General features: G+C 24.5%; 1 protein-coding gene across 1 annotated transcript in view; it reads right to left on the bottom strand.

The window, feature by feature from the left end:
- LOC117181019 overlaps positions 1–19,648 on the bottom strand; it is an 83,324-nt gene extending 63,676 nt beyond the window's left edge. Inside the window, exons 1-5 of the mRNA XM_033373588.1 lie at positions 19,578–19,648; positions 19,051–19,331; positions 12,246–12,345; positions 8,933–9,038; positions 4,455–4,662 (exon numbers count right to left, since the gene is read on the bottom strand). Of these exons, the coding sequence (XP_033229479.1) occupies positions 4,455–4,662; positions 8,933–9,038; positions 12,246–12,345; positions 19,051–19,331; positions 19,578–19,648 (766 nt within the window). The remainder of the gene's footprint in view (positions 1–4,454; positions 4,663–8,932; positions 9,039–12,245; positions 12,346–19,050; positions 19,332–19,577) is intronic.
- Between the last annotated feature and the right edge of the window lie 1,005 nt (positions 19,649–20,653).

The raw sequence follows: 20,653 nt of genomic DNA, 5'->3' as shown, positions 1-20,653 counted from the left end.
GAAAAAATTAATTTAAAGTTAGAAAATCTGTTGCCTAAAACTTATTTAGTTTAAATTAAAATAACACATGATCATTTTATATTTTTAAAACTATTTTTTTACTTATAACTTTCATGAATTTTGCCATTTTTGCTATTATCAAACACGAAAATTGTGTATAAACAAAATACAACTATGTCTTCCAACTCTTATTTAAATTAAATAAGGTTCACATAACATAATTTTTCACTTGTTAGAAATCAATTTTAATCTAGCCGAATCCAAAAAAATAATATTTTTTACTGAATGAAGAATTCCTGTATTTAGCAGGACTATTTATTGTTATTTTCAAGTTTGGATAATTTTTTGTTACTTTGAACACTAAACAAAATTAATTTCAGGGTGGCCGTTTTAATCGAGGAAGAAAAAATCACAGTCATTTTCCGATTCACAAAAATTTTTCACGGTTAAATAAATTCGAAATGGTTTAATTTTAAGTAGATTAATACATATAAATAATCAACGAAAAAAATTATTCATACAGTACATTCATAATCTTTTAATGATTTTAGGAATGAAATGACTTTTGAGTCTTGCATAATTATTTCAAAATTAAAAACACTTTTTTCAAATCTATTTGAATTCACCGACGCAATAAACTTATCATTTTTTTATAGTTTTATCAGTGATTTGATTTGCGTGTCAGCCTAAAGCTATTAGTTTATTAAAGTTGCAAATTCCTATCTACATTTGCATAAATAAAATTGATTATGTGCACCAATGTTTTGAATTTTATAAATCAGACATTCGTTTTAAATTAATAATTATTTGAAGGAAAATATTGAAGCATTATTCTAAGAGAAATTATTTCTTCGCTAAATACATTCATTTTCTCGTCTCAAGAACATGAACATTGTTGCAATTCAAATAGCGGTCAAAATAAGTATATGAATTTACTTGGGTAAACAAAAAATTTCGTTAGAGTTTTAGTTACCCGTGTGGAAATAACCCTATTTGGCCCTATTACAAGTCGGGCACTAATCGGGGGCTAGTCGGGTTATTAATTTTGACAAAGTACCCAGTCGGGGACTAATCGGGAACTAGTTGTGCTTTTTGTTGTCAAAATTTCAGTCGGGGCCTGGTCGGTGGTTGGTCAAGGGCTAGTCGGGTCTTTTTGTTCACTAATGATTTTTTAAATTCTAAAACACTAAGAAGATATTTAACAATCATTTTACACCGTTTTTTGGAGAAAAGATTTATTAAAGTTAAATTCATCTCAAATATACTTAATAAATAATTTTTAAGTTAATAATTTTGTACGAAAATTTGTCTTATTTTTTTGTAGTATTTTTTATAAAATTGCGAGTTTCTAGGAACCTTCATTTAAGTCTTGCGGTTCTGGATTGATAGCTTTAAAGAAAATCCGCAAGAGCGCGACGTGCCGCCTCTCGCGCAACAGAAATGACGCGTCGAGTGTTTAAGGCAGCAGTCCACACGTAACGGAGCATAATTACCTGGAGCAGAGACTGTGACCAACATGGCGGTTCCTTCGGAGCGAAGCTCTTCCATTGCTGCCTTACAGCTGAAGTTTTTTTTAAAATTAATATGCCACAAATTTTGGGGAATTTTAGTTACATAAATTGGAATGTTCCACAAATTTTGGGAAGCTTGGTTAATATTCCACGCGGATGTATTATCATATGACACCTACTATTACCCGATCAGGCCCCGACTAGGATAAGTCAGGTCAGCTGACTAGTCCCCGACTAATCTTCCGTGACGCTACTGTTCGGAGGCTAGTCAGATGACCCGACTAGCCCCCGACTTTAAGTGGAGTCGAATGGTCGGGAACCAGACTAGTTCCTTATTTGAATTTCTACACGGGTACTTATCATGAGAATATATTATTCTTAATTCAATATTTTATTAAACTTCATGCAAATGGGTATAATGGAACAAATTAATTAAATAATTTTTTGCTTAGAGTAAATATATTCTTGATTCAAAATAGTTGTCCGGATTTTATTATTTTCTTGAATCAAGAAAATCGGTCCCTTTTAAAAAGAAAATACTTGCTTCTTTCAATCAGAATTAGCCAAGTAAATTAGCCTACTTGATTTAATTCAATTTTTTTCCAGTGTAGACATAATTAACATTGCCCAATCGACTTTTCCACACGGGCTATAGAAGCATTCCAAGTATAATACATGTAAAAAACTTTTTAAGGCCATGTGATGAGTGGGTCATATGACCAAGTTCCTACCTTACCGATACTGTTTGTATTTTTCAACTTATTTTCACACAAAGCGATAGATCGAATTGAAAATTTAGGATAATAAATAAAAAGAACTAAGAAAGGTGGGTCTGGTCTTACAGTTATATAATTATTAAAAAAGTTTTGTTTTTAAATAATTTTTTTTTACTTTTTTCATAATTATTAAAATTCATGATCAGACCCACCTTCCTTAGTGATTCTTATTTACTATCCCAAATTTTCAACTCGAAATGGCGCTTCGTGTGAAAATAAGTTGGGAAATAACAAGTGTCGGTATGGTAGGAATCTAGTCACGTGACCCAATCGTTACATGGCCTTAAGAATGTTTACCACTCTCAAGATTTCAAACTCCATTACGCCAAAATAAAAATTCTAATCAATTTTCCACATTTTGATAAGCATCTTTTCAGATGAAATTCGAATTCTTTTGGCATAATTTTTTAATGGGACCTAGTCGTTTTTTAACTCAAGTAAAACTACAGCTCTATTTTTACATTCTCATCCTAATGAGAAGGTATTGGTTTTATATAAAAAATCACTTTGTTGGTTTTCATCAAATCTCAACGTTTTGAGACCCCCTGAGTCAGAAAAAACGATTTTTACGAAGGTTTTTGTCTGTCCGGCTGTCTGCATTCTGTAGGCACGATAACTTTCGAAAAATTGATCAGATTGGATTCTGCTTTAGCACACTTTTTTAAGGTCTAAAAAGAAAGGAGTTCGTAAACCAGCTATTTTGGATGAAAATTCAAAAAGTAAGCCCATTTTCAACATTTTTAAAACCACATTTTTTCGAAATTTAAGAATTCTATGTACGGTTATTCATAGTTTTCAGAAACTCAAAAAATTTATCTTTATGACTTTTTTCTATCAAACGAAAATTATCAGAGTTAGAGCAGTTTCAAAATAAAAAAATAAAAATAATAAAATGAAGATTTTAAGCCAAACAACGCATGATATGAAAATAAGTCTAGAGGAAAAAAACGTTGATTTTTAAAAGCCGTCCAAGATTAATCATAAAAACTTTTTTAATTTGGTCGAAAAGTTGAAAATTCGAAATTTGATCCTACCAAAAATAATGAAAAATTCATAAATTCCATTTTGTTGCCCAACTATGCAAGCTAAAACCAAAATGAATAAGCTAAAATTTCGATAGGACGCCTAATTTTTGTTTTTGGTCGTAAAAAACAACTTTAAAAATAAATAATAATTTTTTTTTGGACTAACGACACAAGCTACGAAAAAATTAGACAAAACTTGTTTATCCAAAAAAGAGTTACAAATTTTTAATAATTATTTTTTATAGAATCGGCAGTTTCTGTTTTATGCGTAAAAAACAATAAAAATAGAAAATTCAATTTATTGCAAACGACACAAGCTATGGAAAAAATAGACAAAAGTTACGTTTCCAAAAAATACCGAAAACTCATTGAAATTTGTCATGAATAATTTTTTACAGGACACCTATTTTTTGCTTTAATCGTAAAAAAAAACATTCAAAATAAAAAAATTAAATTTTTTTGAAAAAACGTCACAAGGTACGAATGAAAATTAACAGACAAAATTTGTTCGCCTGAAAAAATCTATAAATTTATTATTAATCATTTTTAGATAGGACGAATAGATTTTCTTTCAATCGTAAAAAATAAGATAAAAAATAAAAAAATTAATTTTTTGGAAAAAGGACAGAAAAGACGAAAGAGAACATAGGATCAAGTATAGGACCCTATTTTTGACCAAATCGAGTGCGAAGCACGACATACGTGATGAGAATATGATCGTTAAAGCCGAAAGAGCTTTAACAAAAGAGAGTTCACAATTACAAAATTACAGTTGTCTATCCGTTAACCTTTTATTTTAAAAGGTATGTGCATGAATGCGCCGTAGGTGCGCTCAAACTCTCGAGCTGAGCTCTTTTAACAAAAGAGAATTCACAATCACAAAATTACAATGGTGGATTTTTTTATTCTTAATTTTAAAAGTTTTGAGCAAGAATGTGCGAAAATATAAAGATCGAGCGCGCAGCGCGAGAAAAATATATCATCGAGCATGAAGCGCGAGAACCGACAGTCGCGCACCGTCGGCGCGCGTAAAACCGCGTGCGTAGCGCGCGATGAGAATATGCCCGCCTGGGAAGCAGATTTTTTGTTTAATTTTTGCATATAAAGGTTTTATTTTTTTAATATAAAAATAAAAAAAATACCTGAATGAGCGTGATAAAAGTATGTACCACTTTTATCTGGTTTCATTTCATAACGAAAAGCGCTAAACGGTAGAATTGGACATTGCGTTACCATAGGAACACCATCCATGTGAACAAATCCTTTCTGTCGGATCCCATGCCAATGGAAGGAGACTTCAAAATCCAATTTATTATATAAGTACACTTCCAAAGTATCTCCCAGGCAAATCTATTAAATATACAATAAAACCATTTTTTTATTTATAAAGAAAAACATTATTTTTTCGATTTCGTGTTTTTATAAATTTTACAAAAAATCTTATATGATTTCCAAAAGTTTCTTATCATAGCGAGAAAATCCCAGTAAATGATATTAAAAAAATATTTTTTTATTTAAAAAACACTAAAAATACATCTTCAAGATATTTCCGGATGAACTATTTATCAACGTATAATTAAATTTGACGATTTATTGAAAGTTGGCGAAGAAAGTTATTATTTTTTGTTTCTTTGAAGATTCATCATTTTAATTAAAAATTAATTTCGTTGCTTAAAAATGATTTTTTTTTCAAAATATATATGTTCCATTTTTGCTATAAAATTGTCATTTTTTATTTGAAAAGTCACTTATTTTGGTAGAAAATTAATATTTTGGGTTTTAAATTCAACTTTTTTGTCAAAAATTCCTCTTGTTGGCTTGAAAACTCAACTCTTTTGTTAAAAATTCCTTTTATAGATTTGAAAATTAGTCTTTTTTGGTTAAAGATTCAAATAATTTTTTGAAAAATCTCATATTTTGGTTTAATTTAACTGTAGATTAAAATAATTATATGAACAATCAGTATTAGAAAAAGAAATTAATTTTATAAATAAGAGCACACCCAAATTCACTAAATGTCACTCCTTAAGGTACCATAACTTATTCGAAATTTTTACTTTCTGTGCAAAATTATTATTAGTATAAAATGATAATTAAACCATTCGAACTCTTAAAACTGAAAATATTTTTATTAGAAGTAAACAAATCAAAATTTAACTGCAAATTAAATCACTCAAAGAGGAACACTTTGTAACTTTAAGCTTTTAAAACTGAAGCTTAAAAATGTTTGATTACAAATATTCAATAACATCAAGAACAATTTTAACTTAAATGCCATTAAATTAAAAAATTCGACATTTGACACATTTCTAAATTTAAAATTTAAAACATTTCTGACAAGAAGATAAATATAAAATAATAAAATAAATATACAATAAATTGACGGATGATGCAGTAAGTTTCTAAATATTGAAAATTGTATAATTTTTAAACAATTTTATGTTAAAAACATTAAAAATTGAGCGATTTTGAATCTTGCTTCAAACTAAACTGTTTTTATAGTAAGATTAAAATTATTTTTATTTTAAGTTATTTTAAATCAATAATGGATCAATTTTTATTTAATATTTGCATAGTAAAATAAAAAATTATCACTTATAAATTGAAAATTAAAGAATTCAAATTGGAACGTTCAAAAGGCTTTCTATTTCAAACAATTCAATTAGGAATATATTGCATTTTCATCAAAATGGTTAAATTTTCAACAAAACAATTAAAGTTTGAATAAATTAGTAGAATTTTCAAATAAAAAATATGAATATTCAACCAAAAATGGATGAATTTAAATTTTCAGTCAAAAAATTAATTTTCAATAAAAAAAACAGAACATTTTTTTTTTTAGCAATAGTTAGAAGTTAAATTTAAACAAATGATTTTAATGTTTAAACAAATACAATTTTTAGCAAAAAAAAAGATTTGGAGTTTAAATAAAAAACAGTTGCATTTATTCAAAAAAGATTAATGCTAAAAAATGTGAAATTTTATATTTCAACTAAAAAAGAGTTTAATTTCAAAACAAAAGCAGTTGAATTTAAAAAAATTATTTAGAAAAATAATAGTTGATAGTTCAACAGAAAAAAATAATTTTTTATTTTATATTGTTGAAATAGGAACTATCACACTTTTTTGCACATTTATATTTTTTATTTGAAAATTCTACTATTTTGTTTAAAATGATCTATTTTGTTTAAAAGTAATCGGTTTTGTTCAAAATTCATATAATTTATTGAAAATTCAGCATTTTAAACAAAATTTTAACTACTTTGTTCAAATTTTCTTTATTAGTTGAAGGTCAACTGTTTTGTTGAAAATCAGTTTTTTTTAATTGAAAATTGTATTATTCTGTTAAAAAATATGGAATTTGGTTGAAGTTTAACTTTTTGGTTCAAAATTCAAATTTTTTGTAAAGAATTTGCCTCTTTGGATTTAAATTTTAAGTTTAGTTACATTTTTTTTCTTTTGAATGGAAAATCTTTTTTGGTAGAAAATTTTTCTTTTTTCAGTTCAACTGTTTTTTTTATATATAAAAAGATTTTAATTTTTGAAACATCAACTATTACATTTTGTTATTGAAAATTTAACCTAATTGGTTAAACTATAATATGTAACATTTTTGTTGATAATTATATTTTTTGTTTAAATTTGTGTTTATTCAAAATTAAAATCTTTCTGTTTATTTAAAATTTAATTGTACAAAAAATAAACTTAATGGTTAAGAATTGAACTCCTGCGTTACAAAGCGTTTTTTTTTTATTTGAAGATTGATCAATCTAATTGAAAATTCATATCTTTTGTTAAACAACTAACTATTTTTGGAAAATTCGTTTGTTTGGTTAAAAATTAAGTTTTTTAAACTGAAAATTCTACTAACTATTCCATTTTTGGTTTAGAAAAACTGTATTTGAAAATAATACTTTTTTGTTAAAAGTTTAATTATTTCGTTAAAAACTGGATTATTTGATTATATAAAAATTCTCCTTTTTTGTCGAAGGTTACTTTTTTTACCTAAATATTTAAAATTTCCTTTTTTTTTTGAAGAAAATTGATCATTTTTGGTTATAAATTCAACTAAAATACTTCTTGATTAAAGGTTGTACTACTTCTTTAAAATTGTTTTTGTTTTTTTTTTTTAATAAAGAAATATTTGACTGAAAATGCGTTCTTTACTTTTTTGGTTAAAAATGAATTTTTGTGGCTAAAAATGTATTTATTTTATATTTGCTTGAATATTCGTTATTTTGGTAGAAAATTAATTTTCTTGATAGAAAATTTCAACTACTTAGTTAAAAGTTGTACTACTTTGTTTGAAATTCATTTATTAGTTAAGGTTTAACCGTTTTGTAGAAAATTTGTATTTTTTATTGAAAATTCAAATTTTTTGTTGAAAATTTTTCATTTCAGGTTGAAAATTCTATTATTTTTATAACAAATTTAACTATTTGGTTAAAATGAACTTTTTGTTTAAAATGTCAACTGTTTTATTGATAATTCGCCATTTGGTCTTAAAAAATTACTATTTTGTTGAAAAATTGTATTTTGTTTTAATGCCATTATTTTATTAAAAAATGTAACTGTTTGGTTGATATGAACTTTTTGTTCTAAAATTCAACTCTCTTGTAGAGAATTTGCTCCTTTTGCTAAAAAATTCAACAAATTGCTGAAACTTTTTTCTCTCGGAAAAGAAAATCTTTCTTGGTAGAAAATTCAACAATTTTTTTTAATTCCTCTGTTTGTTTTTTCTTCACCTGTTTTTATTTTTAAATAATTTCTTTTTTAATATCAACTACTACATTTTTTATCCAAAAATCATTCTTATTTATCGAAATATCAGATGTTACACTTTTTTTAAATTAATATTTTTCCGTCGAATTCAACTGCTTTTTGTTTCAAATTAAAATCTTTTCGTTTCTTTAAAGATTTATTTTTTTAAATATTAAACCCAGTTGTTAAAAACTAAACTTCATCGTTGAAAAATTGCTTTTTTATTTGTTTTTTTAATCGTTCTTTTTTTATAAATAATTTATTTTTTTGACTGAAAATTTAATTATTCCATTTTTGGTTAGATTTTTTTTATTTGAAAATTCTAGTATTTTACTAAAAATTTAACTATTTTGTTGAGAATTCGACTATTTTGGTAGTAATATTTTTTTATTGAAAATTCGATTTTATTTATATTCATTTGTTACTTAAAATTTAACAATTCCATTTTGGGCTGAAAATTCACCCTTTTTAGTTGAAAGTTCAATTCTTTGGTTCCTAATGAATGTATTTTGTTACAAATTCGTTTTTTTTTGTGTTGTTAAAAAGTTAATCTTATTGATTAAAAAATCAAATGCTTAGATGAAAGTTAAAATACTTTGTTAAAAATTAATGTTTTAGTTGAAAATTCAACTATTTGGTTAAAAAATGTATGAAATTCAAATATTTTGTTGAAAAATTTTTACTTTGGGTTGAAAATTCTATTATTTTGACACAAAATTAAACTATTTGGTTAAAAATAAACTTTTTAGTGAAAATTCGTCTATTTGTTAATAGAACGAGACGAAAACTTGAAAAATAAAAGTGCAAATTTTTTCACGACCCTACTTTTTAATTTTAATAATTATTTCCTCATTTTTACCTCTATTTTTGGACCAGGACTTTTTCCATTGATTGATAAAGGATGCCTATGGATTCCATTTATTAGACAGTATTCGTTACTCTCTTCTTCAGAATCATTACATCGCCTAGAAAAAATAAACCTTGACTTAAAATGAAAGTAGTGTTTATAAAATTTTATAGTCACTTCAACCTATTTAAAAAGCCAAAGGTGATACTTTTATTTTTAATTTATGATAAAATTTATTTCTAAATGTTTCTGAAAATTATTGATAAAAGAGAAAATTTTATTCGATAATGATTTTAGAATATTGGGAAATAATTGTTAATAATAATTGTTCTGGGAATTTTGCTACCTCATTATAATTTCTAAACTTTTTCACGATTTTAAAGAGATAAGAACAAGTAAATTATATATTTCTGAAAAAGTTTTAAATAATTTTTTTTTATTTATTTTTTAATTACGTTTTGAAGATTTTAAAATACGCCAACAAAGAATCTAGAAGATTATAAGTCAATTTTTTAATGTTGCAAAATTTTTAATTTTTTTAGGAAAACTGAATTATTTTTAAAGATATTTAGAGGTTTTGGAAAGATTAAAAAATATATTTAATCTTGAAAAGATATCAAAGTATTTCAAATGATTTCCCACAATTTCAAAAAAGAATTTAGAAAATTTTACAATTTTTCAAAATTAAAAAAAAAAAACGTTAGAAAAAATTCGAGCAAAAAATTTAGAAGATTTTGAATAATTCTGAAAGGTTAAAAGTTGAACTACTTTGTTGAAAATTAATTTTTTTGGCTAAAGATTCATCATTGAAGTTGAAAGTTTCACCTCTTAACTGGAAATTTTTTTCTTTTTTCACTCAAAAATCTTTTATATATAAAATTCAACTCTTTGGTTGAAAATTGAACTATTTTGTTGAAATAACGTTTTTTTTATGAAAAATACATTTTTAACGATAACATAACTTTTTTTATTGAAAATTAAACTACTTGGTATAAGGATGAAAAACTTTGTTAGAAAATATTTCTTTTCATATAAGATTTATAATTTTAGTTGAAAATGTATTTTTTTTAACTGAAAATTGCAACATTCCACTTAAAGATTCATCTTTTTAAGTTATTTGAAAAGTCATCTTTTTATTAAAAAATTAATTTTTTTATATATCTTTTTGTTTAAAAAATTCATCGCTTTTACCAAAAATTTCATAATTTTTTGACTCAAAATTAATTTTATTACTTCTTTTTTTATTGAAAGCTAAACTACTTAGTAGAAGGATGAAGCACTTTATTGAAAAATAAGTCTTTTGTTGAATATTCGCCGTTTTAGTTGAAAATTCATCTATTTAGTAAAAAATTTTTAGTTTTTTTTTCATTGAAAATTAATTTTTTAACTGAAAATTGAACTATTCCAATTAAAGATTAATCATTTTGTGTTAGTTAAGAATTGATTTCTTTCGATGAAAATTGAACTATATTATTGAAAATTCATTTTTTTCTTTTTTAAGTAAACTTGATTTTTTTAAGAATAATAATTTTTTTTTAATTGGACTTATTTGCTGGAAAATTAATATTTTTGGTAGAAAATTCAACTATTTTGTTGAAAATTCGTTTTTCTATGAGTTGTTTTTAGTTTAAAATCAAAGTTTGTTCTAGTTGAAATATTAATAATGCATCAGATTTTTTTTTAATTTACGTGTCTGCTTGAAATTTAAAGATTCAATTATTTGGGTTATAATTAACTTTTTCTTGAAAATTTTCTTTAATATATCTGAATTTTTCAAAATCTTTTTGAATGTTCTCAAGAATCTTAGGAAAATTATATATTATATAACTTTAAAAACAAATAAACGAAGAAAATTAGAAAAATTAATATATATTCACAATTTTTAGTTAGTATTAAAAATTATTTTTTCCTAAAATTAGAATTTGGTTGAAATTTTTTTTCTTGGCTGTAAAATTCGTTTCGTTTGAAGATTCAAATATTTTGTTGACATTTTTTTTATTCTTAATTTCATTTTGTATGAATTACAACTTTAAATTTTTTAATTTAAAGCTTTTGAGTTGAATTATCAATATTACATTTTCAATAAAAATTTATTTTGTGGTTGAAAATTTAACTATTTTCTTGAAAATTCATATTTTCGGGTTAAAAATTAAACTTTTTTTTTTATAGAAAATTCTTCTCTTTCGAAAACATTTTATCTTTTTTGTTACACATGCAACTTTTTAAAAATTATTCTTTTTTTTTGAAAATTCATCTATTTTTGAAGAGTTTTTTTTTATTTCAAATTAAAATCTATTTTGGTTGAAATAGCAATAATGCAACATTTTTTGTTGAGAATTAATCTGTTTGGTAGAAAATTCAACTATTTGTTTAAGATTGAACTTTTTGTTAATTTTTTTTATCAGATGTATCTAAAACCTTAAAATAATATTTAAATCTTCTCAAAAATCTTTAAAAAATTATATTTATATGTTGAGATTTCTTTCTTTCTTAATAATTCCTCATTTCTTTAAATTTCTAAATTTCTTTTTTGATGAACTAAACTTTTTTATTTATAATTAAAATATTCTTTAGCCTATTATTATAGTATCTGGGTTGAGGCCGTTTTGTTGCAATTTAAACTATTCGTTTAAAAATTACCTTTTTGTTCAAATTTTTATCAGACATATCTGAGATCTTAAAAAGAAAATTTGAATTTTCTCCAGAATCTTTAAAAAAAAATGGTATAACTTAAAAAACAAAAAACCGAAAAATAAATAGTTATTCGAAATTTTCTGCGAGAAATTTATTCACATTTTTACGAAGAGAAATAGGATATTAAATAAAGAAGACCTTAAAATCCGTTATGAAATGCAGACTTTACGGTAAATTCTCCCACGAAATTGGGCCAACTGATCGATGTCTGAAATTTGGAATTTTTGAACTTTGGACTCTCGCGAATTATAAATGTCAAATTTAAAACAGCTTCTATAATTAGGGGAAACCTCCTCACACTGGATAATGCAACCTGCATTGGATAATCATTAATTAAAAATACTAATATATATATATATATATAAAATAATTAATTTTAATTAATTACATTAATTTAAATTAATTAAATTAATTTAAATTTAATTAATTTAATTTCATTTAAAATTAATTTAAATTAATTGTTTTTATTTGTGCTCTTAATTAATTATTATCCACTGTAGGCAGGTTGCCCCTATATCTCAATTTTTAGATTTGTTAATTTTTTTATAACAAATAAATTAAACTAAGTAAGCGTCAGAGGTCGTTCCTCCACTTTGTGATAAAAAATTTTATACTCATCCAATTATCTCACCTAGTTAGATCGGTGAGCTGAGTGACGTAGAAATCATACCGGCAGGTTTTCGGTTCTGTTTCAACATTGCAGTCTCGTAAGCAGTCATTATTTTCGTAACCTGAAGAATGGAAACAAGAAGTGAAGACTTTATTCAAATGTTATTATGCAAACATTTTGAAATTGCACAATCTGTAAAGTCTGAATCAATCTCGGAAGAAATTTAATTACAAATAATTAAAGGATGCTTTTTAAAGAAACTATTTTTGTTTATCACAATGTAATTTATTTTTAAAATATTTTCTCATTTTAAAAAAGGTTGAAATTAAAATATTAAAATATTTGTCATGATTTAAGATTGGAAGGCTACTATAATATGTTTAGGGGAACCCTGTCTACAGTGGATAATCATTTATTAAGAACAGAAATAAAAAAAAATCATTTTAATTTTTATTTATTAATTCGTATAGTATTTTTAATTAATGATTATCCACCATAGGTTGCATCGTCTACTGAAACCCCCTCTATTTTTATCTCTTGTAAACTCTGACAAACAAAATGAATAGCTGAATTAATTTTAAAAATTGTTTAAAATAATTGGAAAAACTGTAAATACAAGTGGCAAAAAACGCAGGAAAAATCAGTTCCTGCAATTTAGTTACACTTAAATTCCCATGGTGGCTGAAAATGTCACTTTCAACATTCCCTTATTTTTCCCTGACTATAATTTTTTCTTTACCCTCACCACTAATATTTAAAGACCAAAAATCTTATCTTGTAACATTTTTTATAAAAAAGTAACCAAAAGTAACTAATTTTGAATTTTTTTAATTAGATGAAATTTATAAGAATTCCAGTTGATCTTTTACAAATTCCATCTCAATTCATAAGATTTTAAGGCAAAGGAAGTTAAAATTAAAAGAATTCTAGTTAAGAAGAATTCAAATTAATTTTTTTTTAAATTGTTTCAAAAAATCCATTTATTTCATTAAATTTGGTGTCAATTAAAGGGAATTTAAAGGAAATCACAAGAATTCTAAGATAATCATCAAGATTCAAGGTGCTTAAAAAATTACAAGTGAATTGAAAAACAATTTAAAAATATGAAAAAATTCATTGAATTCAGTAAGTTTGAAATGAATTTATAAAAATTAAATCTGACGAAATACCTAAAACTTCAAGGTGAGTTAAAAAAACTTCAAGATGATTTAAATAAAAACTTTCACAAAGATCAATGGAATTGAGTAGAATTGAGTGAATTCAAAAGAATTGAATGAATTAAATTAAACCTTTTAAAAAATCGAAAATGTCAAGTGGATTGAGTAGAATTCAGTGAATTCAAACGAATTCAAGTAAATTAACAAAAATTTAAGAGAATTCAGAATAAATTAATAAGAATTGCAAAAAATATAATAAAATACCTTATAATTCAAGGTGAGATTAAAAAAGTTCAGGATAAACTAAGTAAAAACTTTACTAAAATCAATTAAATTGAGTAGAATTGAGTGAATTCAAAAGAATTCAAATGAATTGAAAAGAATTTAAAAGAATTCAAAGTAAATTAATAAGAATTGAAAAAAATATAATAAAATACCTTGTAATTCAAGGTGAGATTAAAAAAGTTCAGGATAAACTAAATAAAAACTTTCACTAAAATCAATGAAAATGAGTAGAATTGAGTGAATTCAAAAGAATTCAAATGAATTGAAAAGAATTTAACAGAATTCAGAGTAAATTAATGAGAATTTCAAAAAATCTAATAAAATAGCTAAGCATTCAAGGTGAGATTAAAAAACTTCAGGTTGAATAAAATAAAAAATTTCACAAAGATTAATGGAATTGAGTAGAATTGAGTGAATTAAAAAGAATTTAATGAATTCAGGATAAATTAAATAAAACTTTTTAAAAAATCGAAAATGTCAAGTGGATTGAGTAGAATTCAAGTAAATTAAAAAGAATTTAAGAGAATTCAGAATAAATTAATAAGAATTGCAAAAAATATAATAAAATAGCTCAGAATTCAAGGTGAGATTAAAAAAGTTCAGGATGAATTAAATAAAAACTTTCACTAAAATCAATGGAATTGAGTAGAATTAAGTGAATTCAAAAGATTTCAAGTGAATTGAAAATAATTTAAAAGAATTGAGAATAAATTAATAAGAATTGCAAAAAATCTAATAAAATAGCTAAGAATTCAAGGTAAGATTAAAAAACTTCAGGATGAATAAAATAAAAACTTTCACAGAGATTAATGGAATTGAGTCAAATTGACTGAATTCAAAAGAATTTAATGAATTCAGGATAAATTAAATAAAACTTTTAAAAAAATTAAAAATGTGAAGTGGATTGAGTAGAATACAGTGAATTCAAAAGAATTCAAGTAAATTAAAAAGAATTTAAGAGAATTCAGAATAAATTAATAAGAATTGCAAAAAATATAATAAAATAGCTCAGAATTCAAGGTGAGATTAAAAAAGTTCAGGATGAATTAAATAAAAACTTTCAATAAAATCAATGGAATTGAGTAGAATTTAATGAATTCAAAAGAATTCAAGTGAATTGAGAATAAATTAATGAGAATTGCAAAAAATCTAATAAAATAGCTAAGAATTCAAGGTGAGATTAAAAAACTTCAGGATGAATCAAATGAAAACTTTCACAAAAATCTATGGAAATGAATAGAATTGAGTGAATTCAAAAGAATTTAATGAATTCAGAATGAATTAAATAAAAACTTTTAAAAAATCAAAAATATCAAGGAGATTGAGTAGAATTCAGTAAATTTAAAAGAATTCAGAATAAATTTATAAGAATTGCACAAAATCTAATGAAATAGCTAAGAATTCAAGGTGAGATTAAAAAACTTCAGGATGAATTGAATACAAACTTTCACAAAAATCAATGGAATTGAGAAGAATTGAGTAGAATTGAGTGAATTCGATAGTTCAGGATGAACCAAATAAAAACCTTTTTTTAAATATAAAAAATCAATGTAAGTGAGTAAATTCAGAAGAATTTAAGTGAAGTAAAAGGAATGAAAAAGAATTGAGAGTGAATTACAAATTACTTCAACAATTGTTTGTTTGTTTTTAATACTTCAAAATGCATTAATTCTTGTGAATAAATTCTTTGAAATTCATTAAAATATTATAAAATTCCGTGAAATTCTATGAAATCTAGTATTTCTTGAAATAAAAAAAAAATATTAAAATACCTTCAAAGCTTTTAAAATTTCTTTAAATCGTTAAAATATTCGGAAATCTTATAAAATTGAAAAAAATATTTTTAAATATTTAAAAAACTTATGGGTCTTGTAAAATCGTTCGATATTGTCCAAAATTCTATGAAATTTTTTACAATCACATGAAAATGTTTTTCTATCTTTGGAAACCTCTTTAAATTATAATTTTTCTTGAAAATGTCACAGAATCTTTTAAAATAGCCTAAATATTTCAAAAACTTTGAAATACCTTCAAATTATGGAAAATTACTGAAAATTCCTTGGAATCTTTTAAAATGCCCTAAATTAGTTCTAATAATTTGCAATCTTCTAAAATCCCTTCAAATTCTTTAAAATTCCATAGAATTTTTAAAAATACCCTAAACTCTTTGCAATACTTTGAAATCCCTTCAAATACTTGAAAATAATTGAAAATTCCTTTGTATCTTTTAGAATGTTTTAAAATATTTTTAATTCTTGAAAATCTTGTGCAATCACTTAAAACTTTTTAAACGCTTGAAAATTCCCTGGAATTTTTTAAATACCCTAAAATGTTTCAAATACTTTGGAATCCCGTCAAATTATTAAAATCTATTAAGTAAAAAAAACCCCTTTAAAATAACTGAAACCTATTAAAAATTCCTTATGTTTAAAAATACCTCAAATCCCTTGAAATATTTTGAAATCACTCAAAACTATTTAAAGTTCTTAAAAATTTCTTTTAATTTTTAAAAACATCCTAAAATCTTCTAAATACTTGGGATTCTCTTTAAAATATTGAAAACTATCAAACCCTTTTTGGAATTTTTTTATATTTTAAATATACCCTAATTTATTTTAACTACTTTTGAATCTTTTGAAATACCTTAAGACTTTTGAAGGTTCTTGACAATTGCTTGGAAGCTTTTTAAATACCCTAAAATATTTCAGATTGTTTGGAATCGTTTCAAATTACCTTAAGACTTTTTAAACTCTTGAAAATTCCTTGGAATTTTTAAAAATACCCTAAAATCTTTCCAATACTTTGGAAAATCCGGAACATGATTGAAAAGAAATAGAAAATTTCTTGGAATCTTCTAGAATGCTTTAAAATATTTACAATCCTTGAAAATCTTCTGCAATCCCTTAAAACTTTTTGAAACTCTTGAAAATTCCTTGGAATTTTTTTAAATACCCTTACATCTTCCAAATTATTTGAAATGCCGTCAAATTATTGAAAATATTTCAGATTCTTCGGAATCCTTTCAAATTACTGAAATCTTTTTAAAATTCCTTAAAATATTATAAAATACCCAAAAATCCAGCTATTGAAAATTATTCAAAATTCCTTGGAATCTTTTAAAATACCTTACAATATTTTAAATCCTAAGGAATCTTTCGAAATGTCTTAAAATTATAATCCTTCATTCTATGCAAATATTTTCAAAATTTTTCAAAGTTTTTAAAGCTTTTAGAAATTCCTTGGAAGTTTTTTTTAATACTTGACAATCTTTAGCATCCTTTGGTATTCTTTCAAATAATTGAAATCTTATTAATAATTTCTCGATATTTTTTTTAATATTTAAAAATTTTTCAAATTCCCTGAAATCTTTCAAAAGTCCCTTAAAACTCTTAAAAGCTTTTGAAAAATTCTCTGATGTTTTAAAAATATATAAAAATCTTTAAAATCATTTAGAATACTATTAAGCTTTAGAAGTATATTAAAAATTACTTGGAATCTTTGAAAATACCCTAAAATCCTTTTAAATCATTGAAATCTTATTAAAAATTCCTCGATATTTTTTTTAATGTCCTAAAATGTTTCAATTACCCGGAAATTTTTTGAAAATTCTTTAAAACTCTTGAAAGCTTTTGAAAATTTATTAGATGTTTTAAATATACAATACATTTTTTTAAATCATTTAAAATATCATTAAGGTATAGATGTATATTACAAATTTCTTGAAATATTTTAAAATACCCTAAAATATTCAAAAATCTTCGAAATCTTTTGAAATACCTTGAAATTAAATTACCATTAAATAGTTTTTAATTATCTAAAATTTTTCTATAGAAATAAAACTCTTCTAAAGTCTTCCGAAATCCCTACAAATTCTTTAACCATATTACAAATTCCTTAAAACCTTTAAAAAAAACCTGAATATTTCAAATAATTGGAAATTTTTTAATTTTTAAAACCTATTCAAAATTCCTTGAAATCTTTCAAAATACCCCAGCATATTTCAAATCATTTGCAATCTTTTAAACTCCCTTGAAACTTTTTAAAGTTCTTTAAAATTCCTTGGAAGCTTTTTTAATACCTGACCGTCTTTAACATCGTTTGGAATCCCTTTAAATCATTTTAATCTTATTAAAAATTCCTCGATATTTTTTTAAATATGCTAAAATGCTTTAAATTCCCTGAAATCTTTTCAAAATTCTTTAAAATTCTTAAAAGCTTTTCAAAATTCATTTGATGTTTTAAATATACAATAAAATATTTAAAATCATTTAAAATATTATTATGGTATAGAAGTATATTAGAAATTTTTTTAAATCTTTTAAAATATCCTAAAATATTCAAATACCTTCGAAATCTTTTGAAATACCTTGAAATAAAATTACCATTAAATAATTCTCAAATATTTAAGAAAATTTCTATAGGAATAAAACTCTTTAAATTCCTTCGAAACCCCTAAAAATTCTTTAAACCTGTTAAGAATTCATTGAAATCTTTAAAAATACCCTAGAATATTTTTAATCTTTTAAATTCCCTTGAAACTTTTTAAAGCTCTTGAAAATAATATAATATATAATAATTAAAATAAATTCTAAAATCCTTTATAATCTTTTATAATCCTTTCAAACTTTTTAGAAACTCAATTTCTTTTTAGGTAAAGTTTATATAAATAAATAATCTTCGACGGAAAACAAGTAAGACGCAAATTTTTTCATCGAAATATAAGATTTAAAAAAAATTATAAATGCAATCTTATTTATTTATACCTGAAGTTCCAAAAAAGTGCTTATTTTTTATGATCTTTTTAATAAACTAAAAAAGCACCTACATATTTTTAAGGTTCAAACATTTTTTTCTATTTTTTAATGATCCAGTGTAAGCAAATTTTTACGAATTTTGTCTAAAAATGGCTCATGTTGCAAGACCCCTAAAAAATATACCATTTTTTTAAACTGAAAAGTATTGATGTATTTTATTAGTTTATTAGTAAAAGTATCACAAAATAAAATAACAAAACACCTTCTTTTGCCAACTTTAGGTACAAATTAACAAAATTGCATTTTTCATCATTTTCAAAAAATATTATATTTTAACAACAAATCTTTTCTTACTTTTTTCATTTATTGTACTTCCATAAACTATACAAAAACAAAATTAAGAAATTTTTGTGTTCCGTACACACAAAATTAAACGAATTAGAAAATTTTCAAATTTCAATTGACCAGTCTAATTGTGAGAAAGGTTAGACTTTTATTTTTTCCTTTATTTGTAATACCAAGCAGAAACTTTTCAGTGCTATTGCCAATAAATCCAATCATTTATATTATTTTCGATCCACTCAAAGCCAATAGTATAAATTAAAAAAAAAAAGTATAATTAAAACTTACCTGAGGTTTGAACAGTTTGGATTGATATTATAAAAATTCCGAGAGGAAAAATATGGAATTTATTCGACTTCATGATGACCCAGAATTGCTGGGTTTGAAGAGAACTGTGCGATTCGCATTGAAGATGTAGAGCGGCCGAGAATCGAATATCTGGATACGCGCGTCCACTATCACGATCGGATGAGGACTCGCGAGCTCGGACCGAGATGGTGAAAGCAAGGCCTAGGTTAAGACTAAAGACGCGAGAGTACGAGAGTTCGAAGACAACCGGTTCCCGGGGCCTATAGCCTCATTCTGATGATTTAATTGCAATATGGGAGACTAAAACCAACTGCAAGTCAAGCACCCTCAATTATCCAAAAATAAATACTGATTTTAGAATTTTATCCGAATTTCAATCCAGAACAAGCCAGAATTTTGCTAGAAATATGTAGTATAACTATCAGCAGATTTTACTATAATTATTTTTATTTTACTATAAAGAATATTTTAAAAAATCATTATTAATTATTTGACCATTTTCCAACATATTGATTCCATTTATTAAGGGCATGCTCTTCGTGACCACGTGACCAAACTTGTCGCCGGATATGAGCATTATTTTTTGGTGTTCACTGTGTCCACACGGATTGAGATATCGTGTTTAAAATTTGACAGATTAAATAAAAAGCACTAAAGAACGTTTGTATGCATCAATGTGTTTATAGTTTTAAAGAAAGTTTATTTATAAATTGATGAAAAAGGATATTACCATTCGAGTTATAGCGCTATGCGGACAATTTTTGGTTTGATGCATTTCGGATTTTTTGGTTCGCGTATATTGAGCACTGACACCAGTTTTTGAATAAATCGTCTAAACCTTTAAAAAAATTAATGTAAGCAATAAAATTTGCACATTCGTTGCAAATCAACAAATAAGTATCTGCATAAACGTAACCTATAATTATTTTTGGAGCATTTTTAGCGATTTCTAGCGGAGAGAAAAAGAAACTTTGACCGTCGATAAAGTCGAGAACACGTGACTAAGTTCATTCATAATATTTTTCTATGGAGAATGAAATGATTTTCATTATTTTCGGTTCTCACTACGTCCAAACGGATTGAGATATCGTGTTCAGGATTTAGGAAGTTATACCGAAATCACTAAGGAACGTTTGTATGTATAAAAATGTTCATAATTACGAAGAAAGTTTTCGAGTAAAATACTACAGGAATTAGGAAACAAACGTTTAACGTCGATAAAGTAGATGCCTCGATGTAAAAAAAATCGAGGAACATCTTAGAATGTCATACTCGAAAATTCGTCCAAGTCCCATCTTGAGAAATGTGCATCTTTAGAAAATAATTAAAATTTTCTAATGGTCATATATTCTTGTAGATTTTTTGTGCTGGTATGAAACAATTCCAAGAATGAAAATAAAATTTCGCCCGGGGTCGAAAGACAAGGCGAGTCCGACGCTGAGTCCCGCTGGTTGGTTCACTATCAACAATAGTTATCAGCTGATCGATTGAACGTCAAGAATTATGGAAGTTGGTTGGAGAACTCCGACCAGTAAATTTTAGCACATTGCTGGTGTTGCTATGTTTCCAATTTGAAATTTAT

The sequence above is a fragment of the Belonocnema kinseyi genome, chromosome 10 (genome assembly GCF_010883055.1).
Source record: "Belonocnema kinseyi isolate 2016_QV_RU_SX_M_011 chromosome 10, B_treatae_v1, whole genome shotgun sequence".
Classification (NCBI taxonomy): Eukaryota; Metazoa; Arthropoda; class Insecta; order Hymenoptera; family Cynipidae; genus Belonocnema; species Belonocnema kinseyi.
The sequence above is the reverse complement of the archived record's forward strand: the minus strand, read 5'-3'. Positions and strand labels throughout refer to the sequence as shown.